Source organism: Benincasa hispida, chromosome 3 (genome assembly GCF_027475165.1).
Source record: "Benincasa hispida cultivar pf3 chromosome 3, pf3_genome.v1.1, whole genome shotgun sequence".
Lineage (NCBI taxonomy): Eukaryota > Viridiplantae > Streptophyta > Magnoliopsida > Cucurbitales > Cucurbitaceae > Benincasa > Benincasa hispida.
In genome coordinates, this window is record NC_143480.1 from 25571127 (window position 1) to 25590688 (window position 19562).

Below are 19562 nucleotides of genomic sequence, written 5' to 3' on the forward strand. Positions count from 1 at the left end.
TCAATATTACAAAAATGATGGTGGAACTGCTATTGTATCTCAGGAACAAAAGAGAAATAAGCAGTTATGTTGAGATTTCGGAGTCTGTCGGAGTTGATACGCCATCAGAGATATTGTTCATCACAGATGTCTGTCAGGAAGCTGTAGCAGCAAAAGCAGCAGGTAATGAGTCTGTACTTTTAGCTACTCTTTGTTGTTAGTTTATGGACGAAAAATGAGTAAAAACCTCCCTTTTTCTTTTCTATAATCCATTCGTGCTATAACCAAACTGCATTTGGCTGAAAAGTTCTTGTGAAAACCATCATATAAAGTTCCAAAAAAATTGCAGATTTACTAATTTCATACTTCTTCGAATGCAATCCACGACGTTTCAGGGCTGCAGGTGGCGATCTCAATCCGGCCAGGAAATGGTCCACTGCCTGATAATCACGGCTTCCAGACAATCACTTCCTTCTCTGAAATCTGAAATGAGAAACTACATTTTGTAATTACATCCAAAGAAACCTGCAAATGATCAATTACATCACAGCTTGACAACTTCACCCTGAAAGACTGTTCCGTTCAGAGAGTTTCCCCCATTTTCTCCCTCAGCCATTGTTGTTTAAAGTTTGAACTGAAGAAATGTTTTTTGTATGTACAATAGTGGTTGTACTTAATCTTGTCTAGGGCAAGCCTATGTAACAAAACTCGGATCAAAATGCCAGTTTTTCACTTTTGAAGTGTTGTAAGTAAAGCAAATAACAGATACTATGGCCCATTTTAGCATTGATTCGTTAGGTATTCTTTAGAAGAACTATTTAACTACGTCCAAATCACCAATTAAAGCCAAAAGATTTAGCCAATGAATTGGGAATAACATTAATCATTTAGATTTATCTTTGCCAATCTTGGTTTGAAAATTATTAATATTGTGACTAATTGATAAAATGCCTTGAGTTGGTTATTATAGTTAGTGGTTGTTATAGTTTGTCGGTTATATTAGTTTGTAGGTTATAATAGTATGTATTAGAAGTATTTTTAGTCGAGATAATAATAGTCTATTTAAGATGCAAACTATTTTAGTCTTGATAAAAAATAATAAACATTGTAACAAAGACCAGATAAAATGAATAGGAAATAGTAAACATTGTAGCAAAAAAATGGTTTGAAATAGTAACACTGCACTTAATTATATAGGTTATAATGGTTTAAAACACCAACTATAATAATTGGAACACCAAACATAGAGAGAGCTATAATAGCTCATTTCACCAACTTTGAGTCGAGGCCAAACACCCTCTTAGCCGTTGCAGGGGTACAATATGAATTTCTCACAACCAATATATTCCTTTATCTCTTAAAATTTAAGGGGGAAAAACACTTATGCACCAACTACTACACATCAATAACTGCATATTACGAAATGGAAATAAGATAAATCGTTGAATAAACAAATAGTTAATGTGAAGCTATAACTTCGTGCTTACATTTATCCTCCTTAGACTACATCAGTTCGAACGAATTCATTCCAGGAAAGAAAATTACACAACCCAAAAACAAAAGAACTAATAAGCCCTGGCATTGAAATGCTGAGACAGATTTTCCCAATGAAACTTTTAAGAATGGATGAATGCATGTTCGGATTTTAACATATACAATCAGATTAATGTCATGTTAAACAATGACTTACTTTTATTGTTCCTAAGGAAGCAATCCTGATTTCACCCCATAAAGAGGTTCCATGACATCCTTTACCCATTTCACCTCCAACTGATTGAATATCACCAGAGCTTACACATACCTGATAAGCTCAACAGCAAATTTTCCCTTTTTTGTTGAATTTATTTCTCCAATCTGAATATGAGGAAAATAACCAGAAGTTAGAAATGCTAAGCTCAAGAATTTACAAACTCAGTGCCACTAGTTTTGGTTTCAATTCAATTGGAAAAGCTCAGCTCACCTTTAGTCTCCCTTTTCCACTAACAGAAACAATATCACCAGTCTTCAAAATGGTTCCATTTTTTGTAATTGGCGTCCAATTGACACGAACATCCCCACTACTGCTCATGTAACAATTTCAGGTTCATACACTTTCACAAAAGAAATAGAAGATAAGGCATAGCAACATCTTATTTCCCAGAAACTTTAAGAAAGTTGTCAATTTATCATTCATCATCATATGAAGGCACAATTTAACCATCTACAAATACTACAGACGATGTCTAAAGTTTCAGATTAGTTAAGTTCAAACAGGCAAATCAGCAAAAGATATAAGCAAACCTACATTAAAGTTTGTCATGTATCACCCAATTAATGTAATCTCAAATGCTTTCTTTGGTTTCGAGCAAAAGGTGTACACTTTTGGGTTAAGTCAGCTCCATTCCACTAGTAAAAATGGGGAATAGAAGAGAAGCACTATTGCGTAGAAGTCAACATAAAAAGTATGTTATAAAATTATACATTTTCTCTTTAGGGATTGCAACTTAGACAAGAGTTCTGCAAATTGTCCATTTGAAAAGTTTAATCCTTCTTATATAATGGTTGACACTTCCAAGAAAAATGGAACTCTGAAGGAACAATGTTACTGTTTTTGTTCAATATGGTACAAAAATAGATAATTGACTCATTCCATACTAACATTAATTGTGTGAAATAAATATGATAGTAGAAGACTGGAAGCAACTTTACCTGATTAAATCCACCAGTTTAGATCGAGAAATCTTGAATCCAGCACTTGCTAGAGCATCCACCCTAAGAGATGCCTCAATGGTTTTAAATGTCTTAGTCCTGCAAATGAAATAAGAAAACACTACATTAAAATAATCATGGAAACCAATATCAAAATTTACCGGTATAAATTCATACTTAGGTGGTTCATAATCAAGAGCTGTCAATGGAATCCTCGTACAAGAAACTGTGACATTGCCAACCTGAAATTAAAAATGACATAACAAATAAAGAGATCGGTGAAGAAAATTTTCAAAGAGTTTTATTATCTATTCGGCCATGCAGGCCTCACCAATAGATATCTTAATTTGTTTAATACACACAAGAAAACGAAGTCCATAAAGAGGCATGGAGGCAAGCAAAGGACCAAATCTCCGGTAAAACATTTTTTCATTCACATATTAATTTATGTAACGTCATGTAGAAGGAACCACCCAAGATAATGACACTACCTTGCGCAGTGATGATGCCAGGAAGTCAACAAGTTCTGGAACAACGACTACTTGAGCTCCCTTTTCTTCCTGAAAAAAAGGTAACACTGATCAAACTTTTGTTACTGAGGGGAAAGAGAGAGAGGGAGAGAGAGAGAGAGAGAGACTGGCCATGATAGCCATGTGGAAATTTTTTTATCGAAAACCTACAAATTTTACACAAAGCTACTTCTGGAAATAGACAAGGCATGGAATTTGCCGTTGTAGCATTTATCTAAACTGAATCTTTTTCATAAATTTTGTTCCACGTGAAATGACTGAAAAAATAAAATTAATATATTCACATTTCTGATCAAACTTTTGGACTCTATCAGTAGGCGCCAAGAGCATGATAACCCAAAACACAACTTTTACCATCAGTTTTTGGGATTTGTCAGAGAAATTTATACTTTCTCAAAATAAAACCAACCCACAGATGACCAAAGTGTAATGCGTTTATAATACTTCATGAGTCACAAGTTCAAACAATTATTATAAGATAACAAATCATTAGAAAGAAACCATCAATAGCAATGGACATGAAGCATCAAATGTGCAGTAAGAATGAGAACAAAATAGTTGTAATTATACTTAATACTGAATATAATGATACCTGGAGTATGATATCACCAAGCTTTTCCCTAGCAATCCCTGTTCCAAGAATTGCTCCAAGGAAGTCCCCATGTGAGCAAGGGTGAAACATAAAATTTCCTGTGATACTAGGACAAAAATAAAAATAAAAATAAAATAAAAATAAAAATAAAAAACCCTTCAAAAAGAAGTAGAACAAAATAGTAATTGATTTTACCGCTCAAATATATGGACAAAAGTGAAGGATTAAAGAACGATACCTCAATGCTGAAACTATGTCTGGATCACTCAGTAGTTCATCTGCATGCCCAACAGAAATCCGGCAGCGCTCTGCCTAAAGATTTTGGCAACTTGAAAGACGTGTGGTGTCAGCAATATATCTTAGATTCATAAACCCAATCCCCAATTGAAGAAAACAAGCAAAACTTCTATATTTTCACCTCTGGGTATCCTCCCTGAGCTATTGCTTTCACGTCAGCTAGTTTTTGTAAAGCTAGTATTGACTCTTTCACCACAGGTGGGGTGAGAAAATTTGTATGGAGAACTACTCGTCTTGATAGTGAACGTTTGGCCTAGATGAAACCAAAAGGAGTGAAGAACAAGAATCATCCCTCACAAGTCACAACCAAGAGACAAAGGGGTTACTATATTGATGTTTCTTATACAAATTTCATCAAAATGGAAGGGGAAGAAAAAGGACTAGCTTTTTCCCTTCAAATCTATAGAAATTTGTGGAGTCGTGCTTATTCAGTCTTCACAGCATGATTAAAGAAGGCAAGGAAAAAGAAAATATAGTGCAACAAGATTGTTAAAGCTCTAGTCTTGGATACTAACATGTCATTAAAAGTTTATCAGGATTCAATACCATCACAAGAATATGTTTCACGTCGACAATGACACCTTTATCTCCAACTCCATTGAGTAAAACATCAATATCTCCCTTTACAGCTTGCACTAATTGGCATATTCCTGAAATGGCATTTGGACGATTATTAGCATGCAAATATTGAATTGTATAAGTAAAAATACTTGGGTTAACATTCAGGATTAGAAGAAGCACTTAGTCTTTTCCTTTATCCCATGTTTTCATTTTTAGAGTTACAATGCAAGTGACAAAAATTAAGAATTTGATAGATGTAGGAGACAGTCTGGTGGATACATAGTTTAAGAGGAAGTACTTCTTTCCAAACCAAGGTTATTTTACTCAAAATTTATTATGCTTATCTGCAAGTTCAACATATAATTCTCCTTTACTGATATTTGAGTTATCGAATGCCCCACATGGGCTTCAACAGACAACAGGGACATTAAGTTACTAAGTTCTCAACCAGAAGGTGGAGGCCTGAAACCCAATAGGCACCCTTTAGGAACACCTGCAAGCTTAATATTAAGCTAAAAATCTCTTTCACAATTGAATGACATCATCAAAAGGAAAACCATAACTGCACAAGCGAAATGCTACAGCCACTTCATACAGTAGGAAACAATGTGCTAAACGTTCTAATTTACACACTTTTTAAGAAAGCATTTTTCTTAAAACATAGTGCTAAATTACCATAAAGTGATTGCCGGTAAATCACTTTTTTGGATTATCAACTTTAAAAAAATGATTTTAAACCAATATGATTATTAAAAAATGATGTAGTATAACTTACGAAACAAACTAGATTTTAAGGAAAGCATTTTTTGCCCACCAAAAACACTTAGAAAGCTAATCTGAACACGCCCTAAATCATCCATCATCCTCTCTCAACTAAATACTCCTCGGGCTTATCTCCTCAATTAGCCACCATCCTTTCTATAGAAACAATCACGGTTACAGTCACCCTTTATGTCATTCATTTAAAATGGAATTAAACTCATTATAGACAAGTCCAGAAACGGAAGATTAATTCTAATCGGTACCCAATACAAATCGCAAAATCGCCTGAACTAAGTGTTCGATTATTTTCGCCTGAACTAAGTGTTCGATTATTTTGATCTTAGCAAGCAATCACGATGCAATTAAAGGATAAACCGCCCACCAAACAGTAACAATTCATATTTTTCTATAACATTGAGAGGGTTTTGCATTGCTCAAGAACAAGGAATGGTGAAGAAGCGAATCGAAACCTGAGGACCCCAGAGGAGAAGAGGGAGAAGAGGGAAAGCGGGCCTCGTGGAAGGAGAGCTTATTGAGATTGACAGCAAGGGGACTTCGGAAACTCGAAGATTGAGCTGCTCTTCTTAGACTCCACCGAGCTCCAATGCTCGTTGCGGCCATGGCTAGTGCAAGTGCTAGTGCGTAAGCGTTCCAAACTTTATGGTTAGTGCTTATACTTTGAATTTTATATATATTGTTCTTTTTATCCTCTTTCAATCACATTTTATATTTAAACGTCGACTATAAAAACTATAAGTGTGGCTGGACGGCCAAGCTCAAGCATGGAGTAGATTAGGTTGAGTGGTTCGTGACTCTCTTGAATCTTTCATGTGTATCGGTTTTGGAACTTTATTAATGGTCTATCAAATTGTCGGAAGCTCAATCTATTAATGAGGGGTTTAAGAAATTTTCCTTCGCCTTTCCTACCATATTGAGATCAAATATGATGCTAGGTTGGTGGTTAATCGATTAATAATTGCTATGAGAACTTCGAATAGTTGAACAATATTATTGATGAGATCGTTGTTTTGGTGAAGCATATAGATATTTTCTCCTTTTCATTCTGCTCGAAATCAAATTGCTCACTACATAGCTCATTTCACTGCAGATTTTGAGAACTATTTTGGTTTGTTTGTTTCTTCCAATTTGGAAGATGTGAGAAATTTATGGATTTTTTAGGTTCACCGAGTTTAACGAGTATGTATTTGACAGACAACCCGAATTCTGTTTTTGAAAACTGTTTTCGGATTATGTGATCCAAAAAATGTAAATTCTGAAAACAACATTTTTATATTTCATTGTATCCAGAATTTGAATTTTAAAATTTTAAATGCAAAATTATATTAAATAAAGATTAAAAAAACACTTAGAAATATAGTATGTCAGGTTATAAACTCAATTCAATTTTTTAAGAATATTAAAACATGTGTTATGTAATTGTTATAAATTAGATTAAATTCCAAATTCGGTCTCTATAGTTTGGATACAGTTAAAAGTGTTTTTATCAAACTGCAAGAGTAAATTCTAATTATAATACATAAAACCTCTAAGGACAAAAGTTTCAATTTATCCTATACATTACATGACATTAAAAAATAATAATTATACAATTTTTTAACATAAAACCATATTCATAAATAGATTATTATTAGTTTATTGTCAACTAATATTTAGTAGATAACTACAACTAGTTTGCAATTTTTTAAATTATAATTCAATTTCTTAATTATGCTACCTAACACATATATGAAAATATGAAATACAACTCTGTTTTCATTTAGTTCATTGTTTTCAATTTTATGTTATCAGATTCTCTACCAAACAGACACTTATTTTTCTTATTAGTTGGTGGATTAAAGAGATTTGTTCAGCTGGGTACCGTCTACTTCTTTGGAGCTTTAATGAATATATACCAAAATTAGTTTAAAGTAGAGAGATTAAAATGGATTATAAAGATAATTTTGTCATCTCCAATGATAAAATGATATAAATTTGGTTTTTTTAAATGAAATATTCTATGAACATCATGTTTTATCTTGGAAGGAAACTATTTTGGATTAAATTGTTTATTATTCTTGTGGTGAAACTCATTTACAAACTATCATTACCAAGTATCGCGAGTGTCATGCTTCAACTGTTTGTGACAAAAGAAACTTAAAATTTTAAATTTAAAAAAAAAAATGTTAAATGACGTATAGATTGATTACGAAGTTAAAATTTAAATCCTGGAAAAGGCCCAAACACGAGACCTGAGCCCATGGGCTCCAAAACGAATGCACGTCAATTGAGCCCCTATTGTGGTCTATCCCATCAACAAGAATTTATTATTAGGTTATCAAGAGAAATGGTAAATTTTAAACTTTCATTTAGAAAAATGATAAAAAAAAAATTTTAATTATAAAAAAAAAAAAAAAAATTATATAATAGAAAATACTAATTAGTAAACGACAAAACTACCATAAAACAACAAAATTAAATACAAACGAGAAGGCAAAGATACATTGTTTAAAAAACAACTTGAATACCACAAGTACATTCTACCTAAACATTCTATAACCACAAATATACACGATCTAAACATTCCATAAGCAAAAATTAAAAATCACCAAATATGATCCTTATCGCTTCCGGTTACCTATAGAACGCGTGTATAAAAGAGAAGATGACAACCAAGTGGTGGGGGTCATTAGAAACTTATGGATGTCCACAACGATGAACTTCCCTCAATGTGAGAAATATCAAAGTTGATTGTACCAGTGAAGTTGTTAATGCCAAATAAATATTTGAATGAATTGCAACTGTAGGACGATATGACTATTGAAAATATGACTGCATTTGACACCAAACCAGTTGTATGGAGTTTCATCACATTCATTCTATGTGACCATCTTACTCATAGAATCTTTGAAAGTCAACGGCCCAACTTTAAACACTATCAATCTCATAACGTCATTGTTGAAAATGATGTTCAAAGTAGAAACAAAAGCAAAAAACATGTGTGCAAATGAAAAAGGTCGGTGACCTAGCGAGGGTGGTCGTCAAAAGTTAGCCAAGATATCCTGAGTGTAGGTATGAAGAGAATGATGTTGGAAATATAAAAGAAATGGTTGAAATTGCTCATGAGCAATATTCAAAAGATCCCAATGGATTCGAAAGGTTGCTTAATGATGCTGAAAAGCCATTGTATGAAGGATGCAAAAAGTTCAACAAGTTATCTATATTAGTGAAGTTGTATAACTTGAAAGTTAGACATGGATGGAGTGACTTTAGTTTCTCAGAGCTACTAAAAGTATTAAAGGATATCTTACCTTCTACTAATGACCTACCTACATCAATGTATGAAGCAAGGAAAACATTAGGTGCACTAGGAATGGAATATGAAAAGATTCATGCATGTCCTAATTGTTGCTTGTATCGAAAAGAATATGTCAATGCAATTGTGTGTCCTGAATGTGGTGAGTCAATGTGGAAATATGGTAAAGACACAAATAAGAAGAAGAAAATCCTTGCCAAAATAATGTAGTATTTTCCTCCTATACCATGTTTTCAACGGATGTTTAGAAGTGTTGAATGTGCTAAAAACCTTATGCACCCTGCAGATTCTCCAGCTTGGAAGTTAGTTGCTCCTTATAATCCCAGGTAAGTATAATTAGTTATACTCATGTTCAGAACCTTATACTCATATTCTACCTTTTCCTATTTTGTTCCAATGTAGAATTGTGTTGGGATCATTTTACTTGAAAGCTCTTTGTACTCTATTCGACCTTAATGTAATGAGCTACCTTCATGTTCCATACTAATTAGTTGTGTATTTTATTCAGTTATCATTGGTCGTTAATTGTTATCAATGTGTATGATGACGTGGTGTACTATCTTGACTCATTGAGAACAAGTTCACGAGAAGATATCAAATACATAACAAATATGTAAGCTAACTTTGCATTAGTTTTTTTTTTTTTGTTTTTCTTTTGTAAAGTTTATTTCATTCTAAATATTATACTATACTCTTTGACAAATGTAGGGCAATGACCATTTTTCAGTCTCAAAAAAATTTGCAAAAGACTCGAAAAACCACATTCTGGAAAATAGTAAAGGTAAGTATAAGAGCATTGAAAAAATTAATAGAATGATGTTTATTTAATGCATCTGTATGATATGTGTATTAATTATTGATGTTTATTTAATGCATCTGTATGATATGTGTATTAATTATTGACTTTGTATTGTAGTGTCCTTTACAAGTGGGAACTGTCGAATGTGGGTATTATGTTATGAGATATATACAAGAAATCGTGACTAAAGAGAAGAATATTATCACAGATGCGGTATGTCTTTAAACTACTTATATATATTATAACATTATAGATAGTGTAAATAGTAAATAAACATGTATATTTCACTTTCTATGTTTTATAGATTGATACGAGGAGCTCGTACTCGCAACTTGAATTGGATGAAGTACGCATGGAATAGGCTGAATATTTAGGTCGCCATATCTGATGGACTTACCATAAATTTTGTGTATGTGGCTACATGGAAATTCCCAAAACTTTTTTTGTGTAAATGTTTTGTTCAGCCATTATAGGTTATATACTTCAAAGAAATGTGTGGTAGAGGATAGAATTTTAGTCTTGTGATTTTTGGAATACATAACACATATAAATTGGTCTTACAATTTTAGAATTATCATGTATTGGGTTGGATTGATATAGTATATACTGTTCTACGATTGGTCTTGTAAATTTTGGAATCGTTCATATAGACATGAATAATATAAAAATGAAATTGTTTATTTTAGTATTCTGAATTGTTACGTTGGATATATTGAGCTGATATGTAGACCTGAAATATATGCAACTGTTTAGTTGTTGAAATTGTCTTATTGGAACAAATGTAATGCAGGAAATGAGAAATGAAAATTAAATTTGAATGTTTAATTTAGAAATAAAAAGCATACATGACATTGGAAATGTGTCAAGAATTAGATTACTTGACCATTATTTCGTGTCAAGATAAAAATATATTTGACAAATAAAAAATGTCAAAAGTAATCACAATAATAAGTGTCAACTTGACATGTCATCAATGTCAAGTGTATTATACCTCTTGACACGGAAATTGTGTCAAGAATAATTTCTCTTGACATTTTTACAGTATCAAGTTATGACATTATACTTGACAGTCGAATAACGACGTTTTTATTAACTTCAAGTATACCCTCTACTTGACATTGGAAAAATGTCAAGTAATTTAATTTCTGTAGTAGTGTCTATATATCATATCCATTGTCTCAAATGAAAAACGTATATTAGAAAAATTGTCTGCTTTATCTTCTGGATTGTATTATACTCATATATGAGTAATTGAAACATATGCAACAATAAACCTGAAGTTCATGAATCTAGACATATTTACAATTTGGCATGACCGATTGGGTCATCCAGAATCTATAATGATGAGAAGAATTATTGAGAATTCAAACGGACACCCATTAAAGAACCAGAAGATTCTTCGATATAATGAATTATCATGTGATACTTGCTCTTAAGGAAATAATAAATAGACCATCACTAAGCTAAAGTGGGGAGTGAATCACCTGCATTCTTAGAACGAATTCATGGTGATATATGTGGACCTATTAACCCACCAAGTGGACCATTTAGATATTTTATGGTATTAATAGATGCATCTAGTAAATGGTCACACGTGTGCTAATTATCAAGTTGAAATCTTGCATTTGCAAGATTACTTGCTCAAATAATTAAGTCAATAACACAATTTTCTGATTATACAATTAAGATCATTCGTCTTGATAATGCTGGTGAATTTACATCTCAAGCTTTTGATAATTATTGTATGTCAATTGGAATAAGTGTTGAACATCCTGTAGCTCATGTTCATACACAAAATAATTAGCAGAACCATTCATATGACGTTTGGAATTAATTGCAAGACCATTAATTATGAGAGTTATGCTTCTTCATCTGTATGAGATCATGATATTTTGCATGCAACATCACTTGTACGCATTAGGCCAGTAACTTATCATAACAATTTTTTAAATGTATCTGAATTATTTCAAATAAAATTATTATTAATATAATTCATATTGAAATATCAACAATATCACTAATATACCTCTTATTTCCTTAATTATATACTTTAATTAAATTGTATCACTTACCCGCCTTAACTTTTTTTAGTTATTTATATGCATATTCATTAAATATTTAAGAAGAAAACGTGAAAGACAACCAACGAAAGATAGGGAAAAAAAAAAATAAACATGCAAAAGATAACACATCAGACAACTCATTAATAAAAATAACTTATAAATGATAGATTCATATTATTTATAAACTAAAATTTAATTTTTACGAGTATTGGTGTAATAGGGATACATCAATATTTTACTTGAAATAAATTTTAGACGTATTGTATATTAATGATATAATGTTATGTTTTATAAACTAATATTACTAATGATACACTAGTGATACATTTTAATTTCATGTAATATTATTGATATACATATCCATTAATACACTTTAGTTTCTTTTTCTTTTGAATAGATATACACTTTCAGTTTATGTATTATTGATATATATATATACATATCTCTATCGTATATATTTGTACCAAATATATAAATAATATTGATACGTCATAATACACTTCTTTTGATCTATTCAACTGATATAGAGTTACAATTAGTCTAATAATTTCTTTTGCTACCACTATAATTCCCGTATTTGAAATTTTGTTGTCATATTTTTAAATGAACCTATGTGTGTGTGGTTGTTGATCCAATTTTTCATGATTTTTTTGCTTCTTTTTACAAATTAACTTTGGACTTTCTTTTCGTAGAATTTTAAGGATGTTTGGTGCGCTAAATTGGTTATAATAATCTATGAGTTATAATACTCTATTTTTTTAGTGTAGACTATTTTAATTTGAATTATAATAGTCTAAGCTTGGTGGACAATGGGCATACTATTTTAGTTAGGGTAGAATATGCCATGTCAGCGTAGAAAGAATAAAATAAGATTTATGTGGAAAAGGAGTAGGTTACTTGGCTGTACACGCGTCAGATAGCAGTTGGGTGTGGGTGTGATCAACTCCGCGTCATAATTCATATAACCACTCAATCATTGCCGTGGCGTAGGTCACCCAACTCCCTTATTTTACGACATTTTCATTCCAACTATTATATTATTTTATTTTATTTTATTTAGAATTTTCTTCCAACCATTTTTCCAACAAAGGGTGTAAATTGACACGTACAGATTTTATAAATATAACTATTAATTTAGGGTCTAATCGATGCAACTCTTAAAATTTAGAGATACAAATTTATATTTTTTTTTTGACCCAGAATTTATTCTAACAATTATAATGATCAAAATATTAAACAAAAAAAGTATACTACATAACAATTTATGTATCGTTCCATAATAATTTAATTTGTATTTTAATTTTTAGAAATTAAATTTATAAACATTATTCTTAACTATTGATTTTTTTTTTGTCAAAAAAGAAAAAAAATTATAGTTTTTTTTCTTATAAAAAAATTTGTTGTCTGTTTTAAGGAATGTTTTTAAAATTAAAGTCATAATTTTGAAAATTAAATTTAGTAGTTTTTAAAAATTAATTTTTTTTAAAAAAAAAATTGAATATAAATAGAAAAGTTTGTTTTTTTAAGTGAAAAAAAAAAAGAAATTTAACATAAAAATAAAAATGCTTACTTAAAGTCTTGTTAGGAAAAAACTAAATAATATTTGGGACCATGATGTATCTTTTGCTTAAACAAAAAACTAATGTAAAAAAGTGACAAAATTGTTATTCTACGATTAAAAGGAAACTAAATAGGAATATCATACAATTTCACATTAAAAAAGAAGATAAATGAAAATATTATTCAACCCCCACCGATTTCATTTCCTTTCAAGACAACGAATACCAACAATTTTGCAGCACAATTCGTGGTTGGCAAATTAATGGCAGATAAAATTACTGAAATAATAATAAAAACCATGCATTCGTCAAAACGTGTACGCTTTCCTTTCTTACTTTTTGAATATATAAAACTATCGCCAGCTATTGCCAGTTCTTATTCCTCTGCATTTCAGGAAAAAGTAACACACAAAATTTCTCTGATTCATTCACTCTCATTATTATTATTATTTTTTCCGGTTAATTTCCAATGTCATATATATATATTCTCTCGATCGCTAATATGAATGTGTTTGCTTCTTATTCTATAAGGAAAAAGAAAACAGAGTTAAAAGACTCTTTTATTACCTTATTTTCCGGGGGTCGAATTGAAAATTATTTATATCTTTTTCCATATCTGGCGGTTACCAAACTCCATTTCTCTCCCTTCTTTCACACAACTCAACGGCTACAAATATAAAATCAACGGAAATAAATGCATATGATTGAAATTTACAACAGGCTCCTCAAATGGCCATCGACCACGTGTACTCGTATTTGACACCCTGGACTAACGCTTCTCAGAAATTCCTAAACCTCTAGCAAGGCGGTGTAGGACTAGCATACGAAAAGAAACAAGAAAGTAATGTCCCACCGACATTCCTCGAACTGACGCGTGGTGGATCCAACGGCTGTAAACTGTCCACTTCAAATTTATGATTTTTGATCAGTGGGAAGACAATTCAACGCGTACACGTGTTCGAATCTGAGTAGCTTGTTTACTTGGTCCACCTGTATCTGATTCCTCTAGAAGGTTTTTAGGGAGAGAGGCTATATATATGGACTTATCACGATCTACTGGGATACAAATCAAAACAAGTAAAGTGAATTCTGTGAGCGAATTGTTCCTTTCTGAAACGCCGTGGTTTGGCTTCCACTTCCTCACTACCTTTCTCTGAGATACTCTGTTTTCCTTTTTCTTCCCGATAAAGACGATGGGATTCTCGGGGGTTCGATATGTTGTGATTTTTGCTTTACTGACGAGGTTGTGTATGGCTCAGGCGCCGGCGCCGGCACCGGGTTCTTCACAGCCTCTACCTCCGCTACCAACTACGCCGGCCCCTTCTCCGGTCGTTTTCCCTCCATCTCCGACTCCGACGCCAAACAGAGCACCATCGCTTTCACCAGCTCCGGCGTCGCCCTCACCCGCTCCGGAAGCTCCGTCACCAGCGCCAGCGGTACCAGCTCCAGCTCCGGCGACTACTGCTCCGACCCCAGCTCCAAGCTCCAGTCTTACTCCTTCCGGTGGTCCTGTAGTTCCACCCATTGCTTCTCCTCCTTCACCCACCGGAATCGAGGTGCCTTCAAGTGCACCCCAAGCACCGGCGGCCGACAACCCAGCTGGAGCGGCGTCGCACATCGGTGGAGCGGCTTTCGGGATCGCTGTTGCTGGAACTCTGTTCGCAGTGATTTTAGCGTAGACAATGATCGTTGGGTCAATTAAGAGATCTAAAATTTGAAGGTGGATTGGAGTGATGCCTGATGGAATTCTTTTGCTTTTTTAATCCCTTACCCAAACTGCCTTCACAAAATTTCATTGTTATTATTATCGTTCTTATTATTTTTAATCTTGGACATTCAGAGAGTTGTTTTTGTAATTTTTGATAGTCATGATTATTTTTTAGTATTCATTGTTCTTCTGTTGATCATATTCCTTTTCCCATTTTATTTATAAAGAAACGAATTCTTTGTAGATCAGATTAGAGATGAATAAGAGTTTTTATTTGATGTTGGAATCTTGTATCTTTGTCGGTTTTTATAAAGGGACGTGAATTGTGAGATGTGTTTTGAAGTGATGGAACGGACGGTGGGTGATGTAGCAAGGGGAATACAATTATTTATTTATTTATTTATATTTTTAATTTTTATTTTGTAAGTAGAATTAAAGGTATAGTAATTAAAGTATGGAGTAGAAGAATCGAATCTCAAATCTTGAGGTACATAGTATGAACATTACAATTGAACGCTCTTGTTGGTAAGTAGAATTTGTATTGGGTTAAAACTACATACCTAGCCTTTTTTTTTCTTCATATCTTTAACATCAGGTATGGACTTTCTTTTCAGTGTTAATTGCATATAGACGTGTAGACCTAAATAAGTCTGCATATAGACGTGTAGACCTAAATAAATCAGGAGATAGAAATTGCAAAATTACATATAACATAATTGGATGTATTTGTAAAATCATATGGACTTTCTGGAATTGGATTTTGGCACGGAAAATTACATGGATCTGGACCTGGACCCAACCAAATGTGTTTGGGGACCTGGGTGCGAGTCTCGTATTCTCCTTATTTAGACTGACTATACAAAAAAATGGGTACAACATTGTAAGAAAAATAAAATCAACCAAAAAAGAGATGTAAAAAAAAAAAAATCAACTAAAAAGAAGTAAGAAGAGATTGCCAATCATGTCTTTCTAGTCAGTTTTGGAAAAATATTCTTTCTTACAAGATAAAAGATTATAGATTGCCAATCATATCACTTGCACTCTTAAATTTTTATAAGCTTTGCAACTACTATATTTCACTTTGTTACAGATTATAGATTGAACTGACTAGATAAATAGCAATTTTCAAAATACCAACTATTCATTCTTATATATGTTTCTACTATAAAACCCTCAAGACGTGCTTTGTTTCTTACATATTGTTTCAATATTCATAAGCTTCTTTCGATAGGGTACATCCAACTATAACTAACTAGATCTGCAACTTTTGTTTCATAGGGCAAATGGACTGTTAGGTGCACTATTACATCAAGAAATGCCGATGAAGATATTTTTTCTAACTTACAAAGTAGGATTATAATGTCTCTTTGTAATCAACCTAAATCCTTTATAGATATTGTTTTTGTACATAGATCACAGAAAAATTTGCGTAACTCAATGACAACAGTGGACACGTCTTTTTTCAAGTATGCTTGAACACCAATTGGAAGAAGCCTTTGAAGTAGAACAGGCGAGTCGTGAATTTTTAGCCCCCGTAGCTTTCCATCTTTCTCACTCACACATCTTGATGTATTTGATATGAACCCATCAGGAAATTTGACTGATTTCATCCACTTACAGAATGCAACCTTGTCATTAGTAGTCAATGTGTATACAACGTGTGGCTTTACAACTTTATCTCCTATCTTTTGCAGGTGTGGTTCTTTTCATATATTTAGATCTTCTAAATCCAAACGAGTATTAGTTGTAGCTTTATACTTTCCCTCAATATTTAACAATGTATCTATCAAATTATCACAAATATTCTTTTCAATATGCATAACATCCAACTTATGTCTTAATAAAAGTTTCAACCAATATGGAAGTTGGAAAAATATACTTTTTTTATTCCAATTTAAACTTCGTTTCCGTTTTTTATCACTTTTCTCCAAATGTTTGTTAAACATGGGAAAGTTTAACAAGTTCATCTCTCGTAAAATATCTTCTCCATCCACGAAAATTGGAGGAGGCCTATGTTCCAATTTTCCATCATATTGTTTGCTCTTGCGCCAACTGTGATTATCTGAAAAATGGCATCGATGCCCCATAAAACATTGCTTTCCTCTTAGCCTAAATGATGGTGTATTCTCTTTATAAATAAGGCATACTTAGTGTCACAATCGCACTTTCGAAAGCTTCACTTAGCAGTTGTGCAGAACTTGTTTCCGCTCACAGACAAGTCAGTCAATTCGAATTCGAAATGTCGATGGCACACCAGGTGCCTCCTGCAACCTCCACCCCCGTTTTAGAGAAAACGAGTTTGGAGAAAAGGTTTTCGCAAAATGTAAGAATAGAGAAGAGAAAGATCGTAGTAGGCTAGAAAGCAATAAGCAACAAAATAGCTTTATAACACAATACTTCGGGTATGAGGAAGTGATGATTAGTCTTATCCCCATATAGTGCATTATGAACAAAAACACATCCGCCACCCTTGCATATGGAAATGGGCGAGCGATCACTCACTAAGAAAAGTACATATTTTACCTAACTACCTAGCAAAAAGAAATACATAGAATGAAAGCATAGTAAAAAGAGGTGGAGGCGGACATGCGGCCATGGGCAACACGTCCCAGACAAGCATGACCGTGACATTCTCCCACACTCAATTCTGCTCGAACTCAACATATTGTTGAGCGGCTGCCTTTGAGGGCTTCCATGCACTCCCAACGAACTTCTCTGTCTTGGAGGCTTCTCCACTTCTCTAGGAACTCTTCCCAGCTTGGTCCTGGTCTTTCAGCTCTGTCGCTTCTTCCAACAAGTATCTCGTTGGCTTCTTCTCCCGCCATTCTCTTTGTTGTTCGGCATTGTTGGGATGATAGGATTTCAGTCTACTTACGTTGATGATAGGATGAATCTCCATCTATGATGGTAACTGCACCTGATAGAAGGTTTTTCCAACTCCTTCGATGACTTTCACCGGTCCTCTTAAAGCTTCTTACGAGGCAATGTTCTCTTTTTCCTTGACTTCGAAACTGTCCCAGGCACAAATTTACTCGAACCCAGTCCCCTGATAGGAACTCTCGGTGTCTGGGCTTCCTTTCTCTTCTTCTCCTCCAGCATTTGCTCTTCAATCTTGACCAATCGGTCAACATGGGACTTGCCCAACTACTTCGTAGCAGACATGATCACAACTTTTCAACTCTACGAGCCGACTTAGCTCTGATACCAACTGTCACTATCGCACTTTCGAAAGCTTCACTTAACGATTGTGTGGCACTTGTTTTCACTCACAAAAGAGTCAACCAATTCAAATTCGGAATGCCGATGGCACACCGAGTGCCTTTTGTAACCTCCACCCCCATTTCAGAGAAAACGATTTTAGAAAATGGGTTTGGAGAAAAGGTTTTCACAAACAATTGGGATGTAAGAATATAGAAGAGAAATATTATAGTAGGCTAGAAAGCAATAAACAACAACAATAGCTTTATAACATACTACTCTAAGTATGAGGAAGTGATGGTTATTTTTATCCTCATATAGTGTATTATGAACAAAAACACATCCGCCATCCTTGCATATGGAAATGGGCAAGCGGTCAATCACTAAAAAAAGTACAAATAAACCTAACTACCTAGCAAAAGGAAATATATAGAATAAAAGCATAGTAAAAAAAGGTGGAGGTGGAGGCAGACATACGACCATGAGCAACACGCCCTGGACAAGCATGACTGTGACACTTGGTAACCTTCGGTACTCTATCCAGATAGGTCACTATATGTAGGAAAGTAACAATAAGCTCTCATGTAGTTGAAAGTATTCGTTGTTAATCCAATCATAAGTGTGCACACCATCATTCCATAACTCCTTTAACTCTTCAATCAATGGCTATAAGTAAATATCAATTTCTTTTTCAGGAGATTTTAGCTCAGGTATAAGATGGGAGACAATGAAATTTGTCTCTTTCATGCATTTCCAAGGTGGAAAATTGTAAGGAATGAGCATCACTAGCCACACACTATATGAAGTACTCATATTCTCGAATGGATTGAAGCCATCCGAAGCTAGTCCTAAACAAACATTTCGTGGGTTTGAAGCAAACTGAGGAAACTCATGATTAAAATACTTCCACCCTTCAACATCAGCTGGATGTTGCAACACTCAATTAGTTTCAACATGTTTATCTTTATGCCACCTCATTTCAGGTGCAATATGTTTAGATGCAAATAATCGCTTTAATCTTGGTATTAAAGGAAAATGTCGTAAAATTTTTTGTGGAATCTTTGTACTTTTTCCATAATCAACTTTGTACCGAGATTCATCATTTATTGGACACTGTTGCAAATTGACAAATTCTTTCCAATATAGGATATAATCGTATTTGCAAGCATGAATAGACTCATAACCTAGTCCTAAGTCATGTAATTTTCTTTTAACTTCATAAAATAAACTAAGAATAGATACTCCAATGGGAAATGCTTCTTTTAACAATTCAAGTAACAAATCAAATGACTTGTTAGTCCAACCGCTAAGAACCTTAATATGCATCAACTTCACCAAGAACAATAATGAAGAGAAATTTGTACAACTAGTTGCGTGATTCATTTATTAAGTCTTAAAATAAGCTTGAATTGTTATCTCTTTCTTGGGCATTGATGTGCATCTCATTCTTGTCTTCTTCTTCATTTACATCAACAATTGGACATTGTAAATCATTTATAATATTCAAAATTTC

At 33.3% G+C, this 19562-nt stretch overlaps 1 protein-coding gene and 1 long non-coding RNA gene across 3 annotated transcripts; one reads left to right on the forward strand and one right to left on the reverse strand.

The window, feature by feature from the left end:
• Window positions 1–22: 22 nt before the first annotated feature.
• LOC150037154 (uncharacterized) lies at window positions 23–765 on the forward strand. The gene is made up of 2 exons (XR_016528110.1): window positions 23–162; window positions 375–765. It is a non-coding gene; the product is annotated as an uncharacterized LOC150037154 (long non-coding RNA).
• A 769-nt stretch (window positions 766–1534) lies between these two features.
• On the reverse strand, window positions 1535–6123 carry LOC150037155 (uncharacterized). Of its 2 annotated transcripts, XM_090311470.1 has the most exons (10): window positions 5880–6100; window positions 4633–4736; window positions 4208–4339; window positions 4028–4101; window positions 3790–3895; window positions 3159–3227; window positions 2845–2909; window positions 2668–2766; window positions 1940–2039; window positions 1535–1833 (listed from the first exon to the last, which is right to left on the reverse strand). In XM_090311470.1, the coding sequence occupies exons 1-10, from the start codon at window positions 6028–6030 to the stop codon at window positions 1771–1773; spliced, it is 963 nt and encodes a 320-aa protein (XP_090167596.1). In that variant the 5' UTR covers window positions 6031–6100; the 3' UTR covers window positions 1535–1770. The 2 variants fall into 2 exon arrangements, with proteins under 2 accessions (XP_090167596.1, XP_090167595.1); XM_090311469.1 differs by lacking the exon at window positions 1535–1833 and having other exon boundaries at window positions 1952–2069; window positions 5880–6123.
• Between the last annotated feature and the right edge of the window lie 13439 nt (window positions 6124–19562).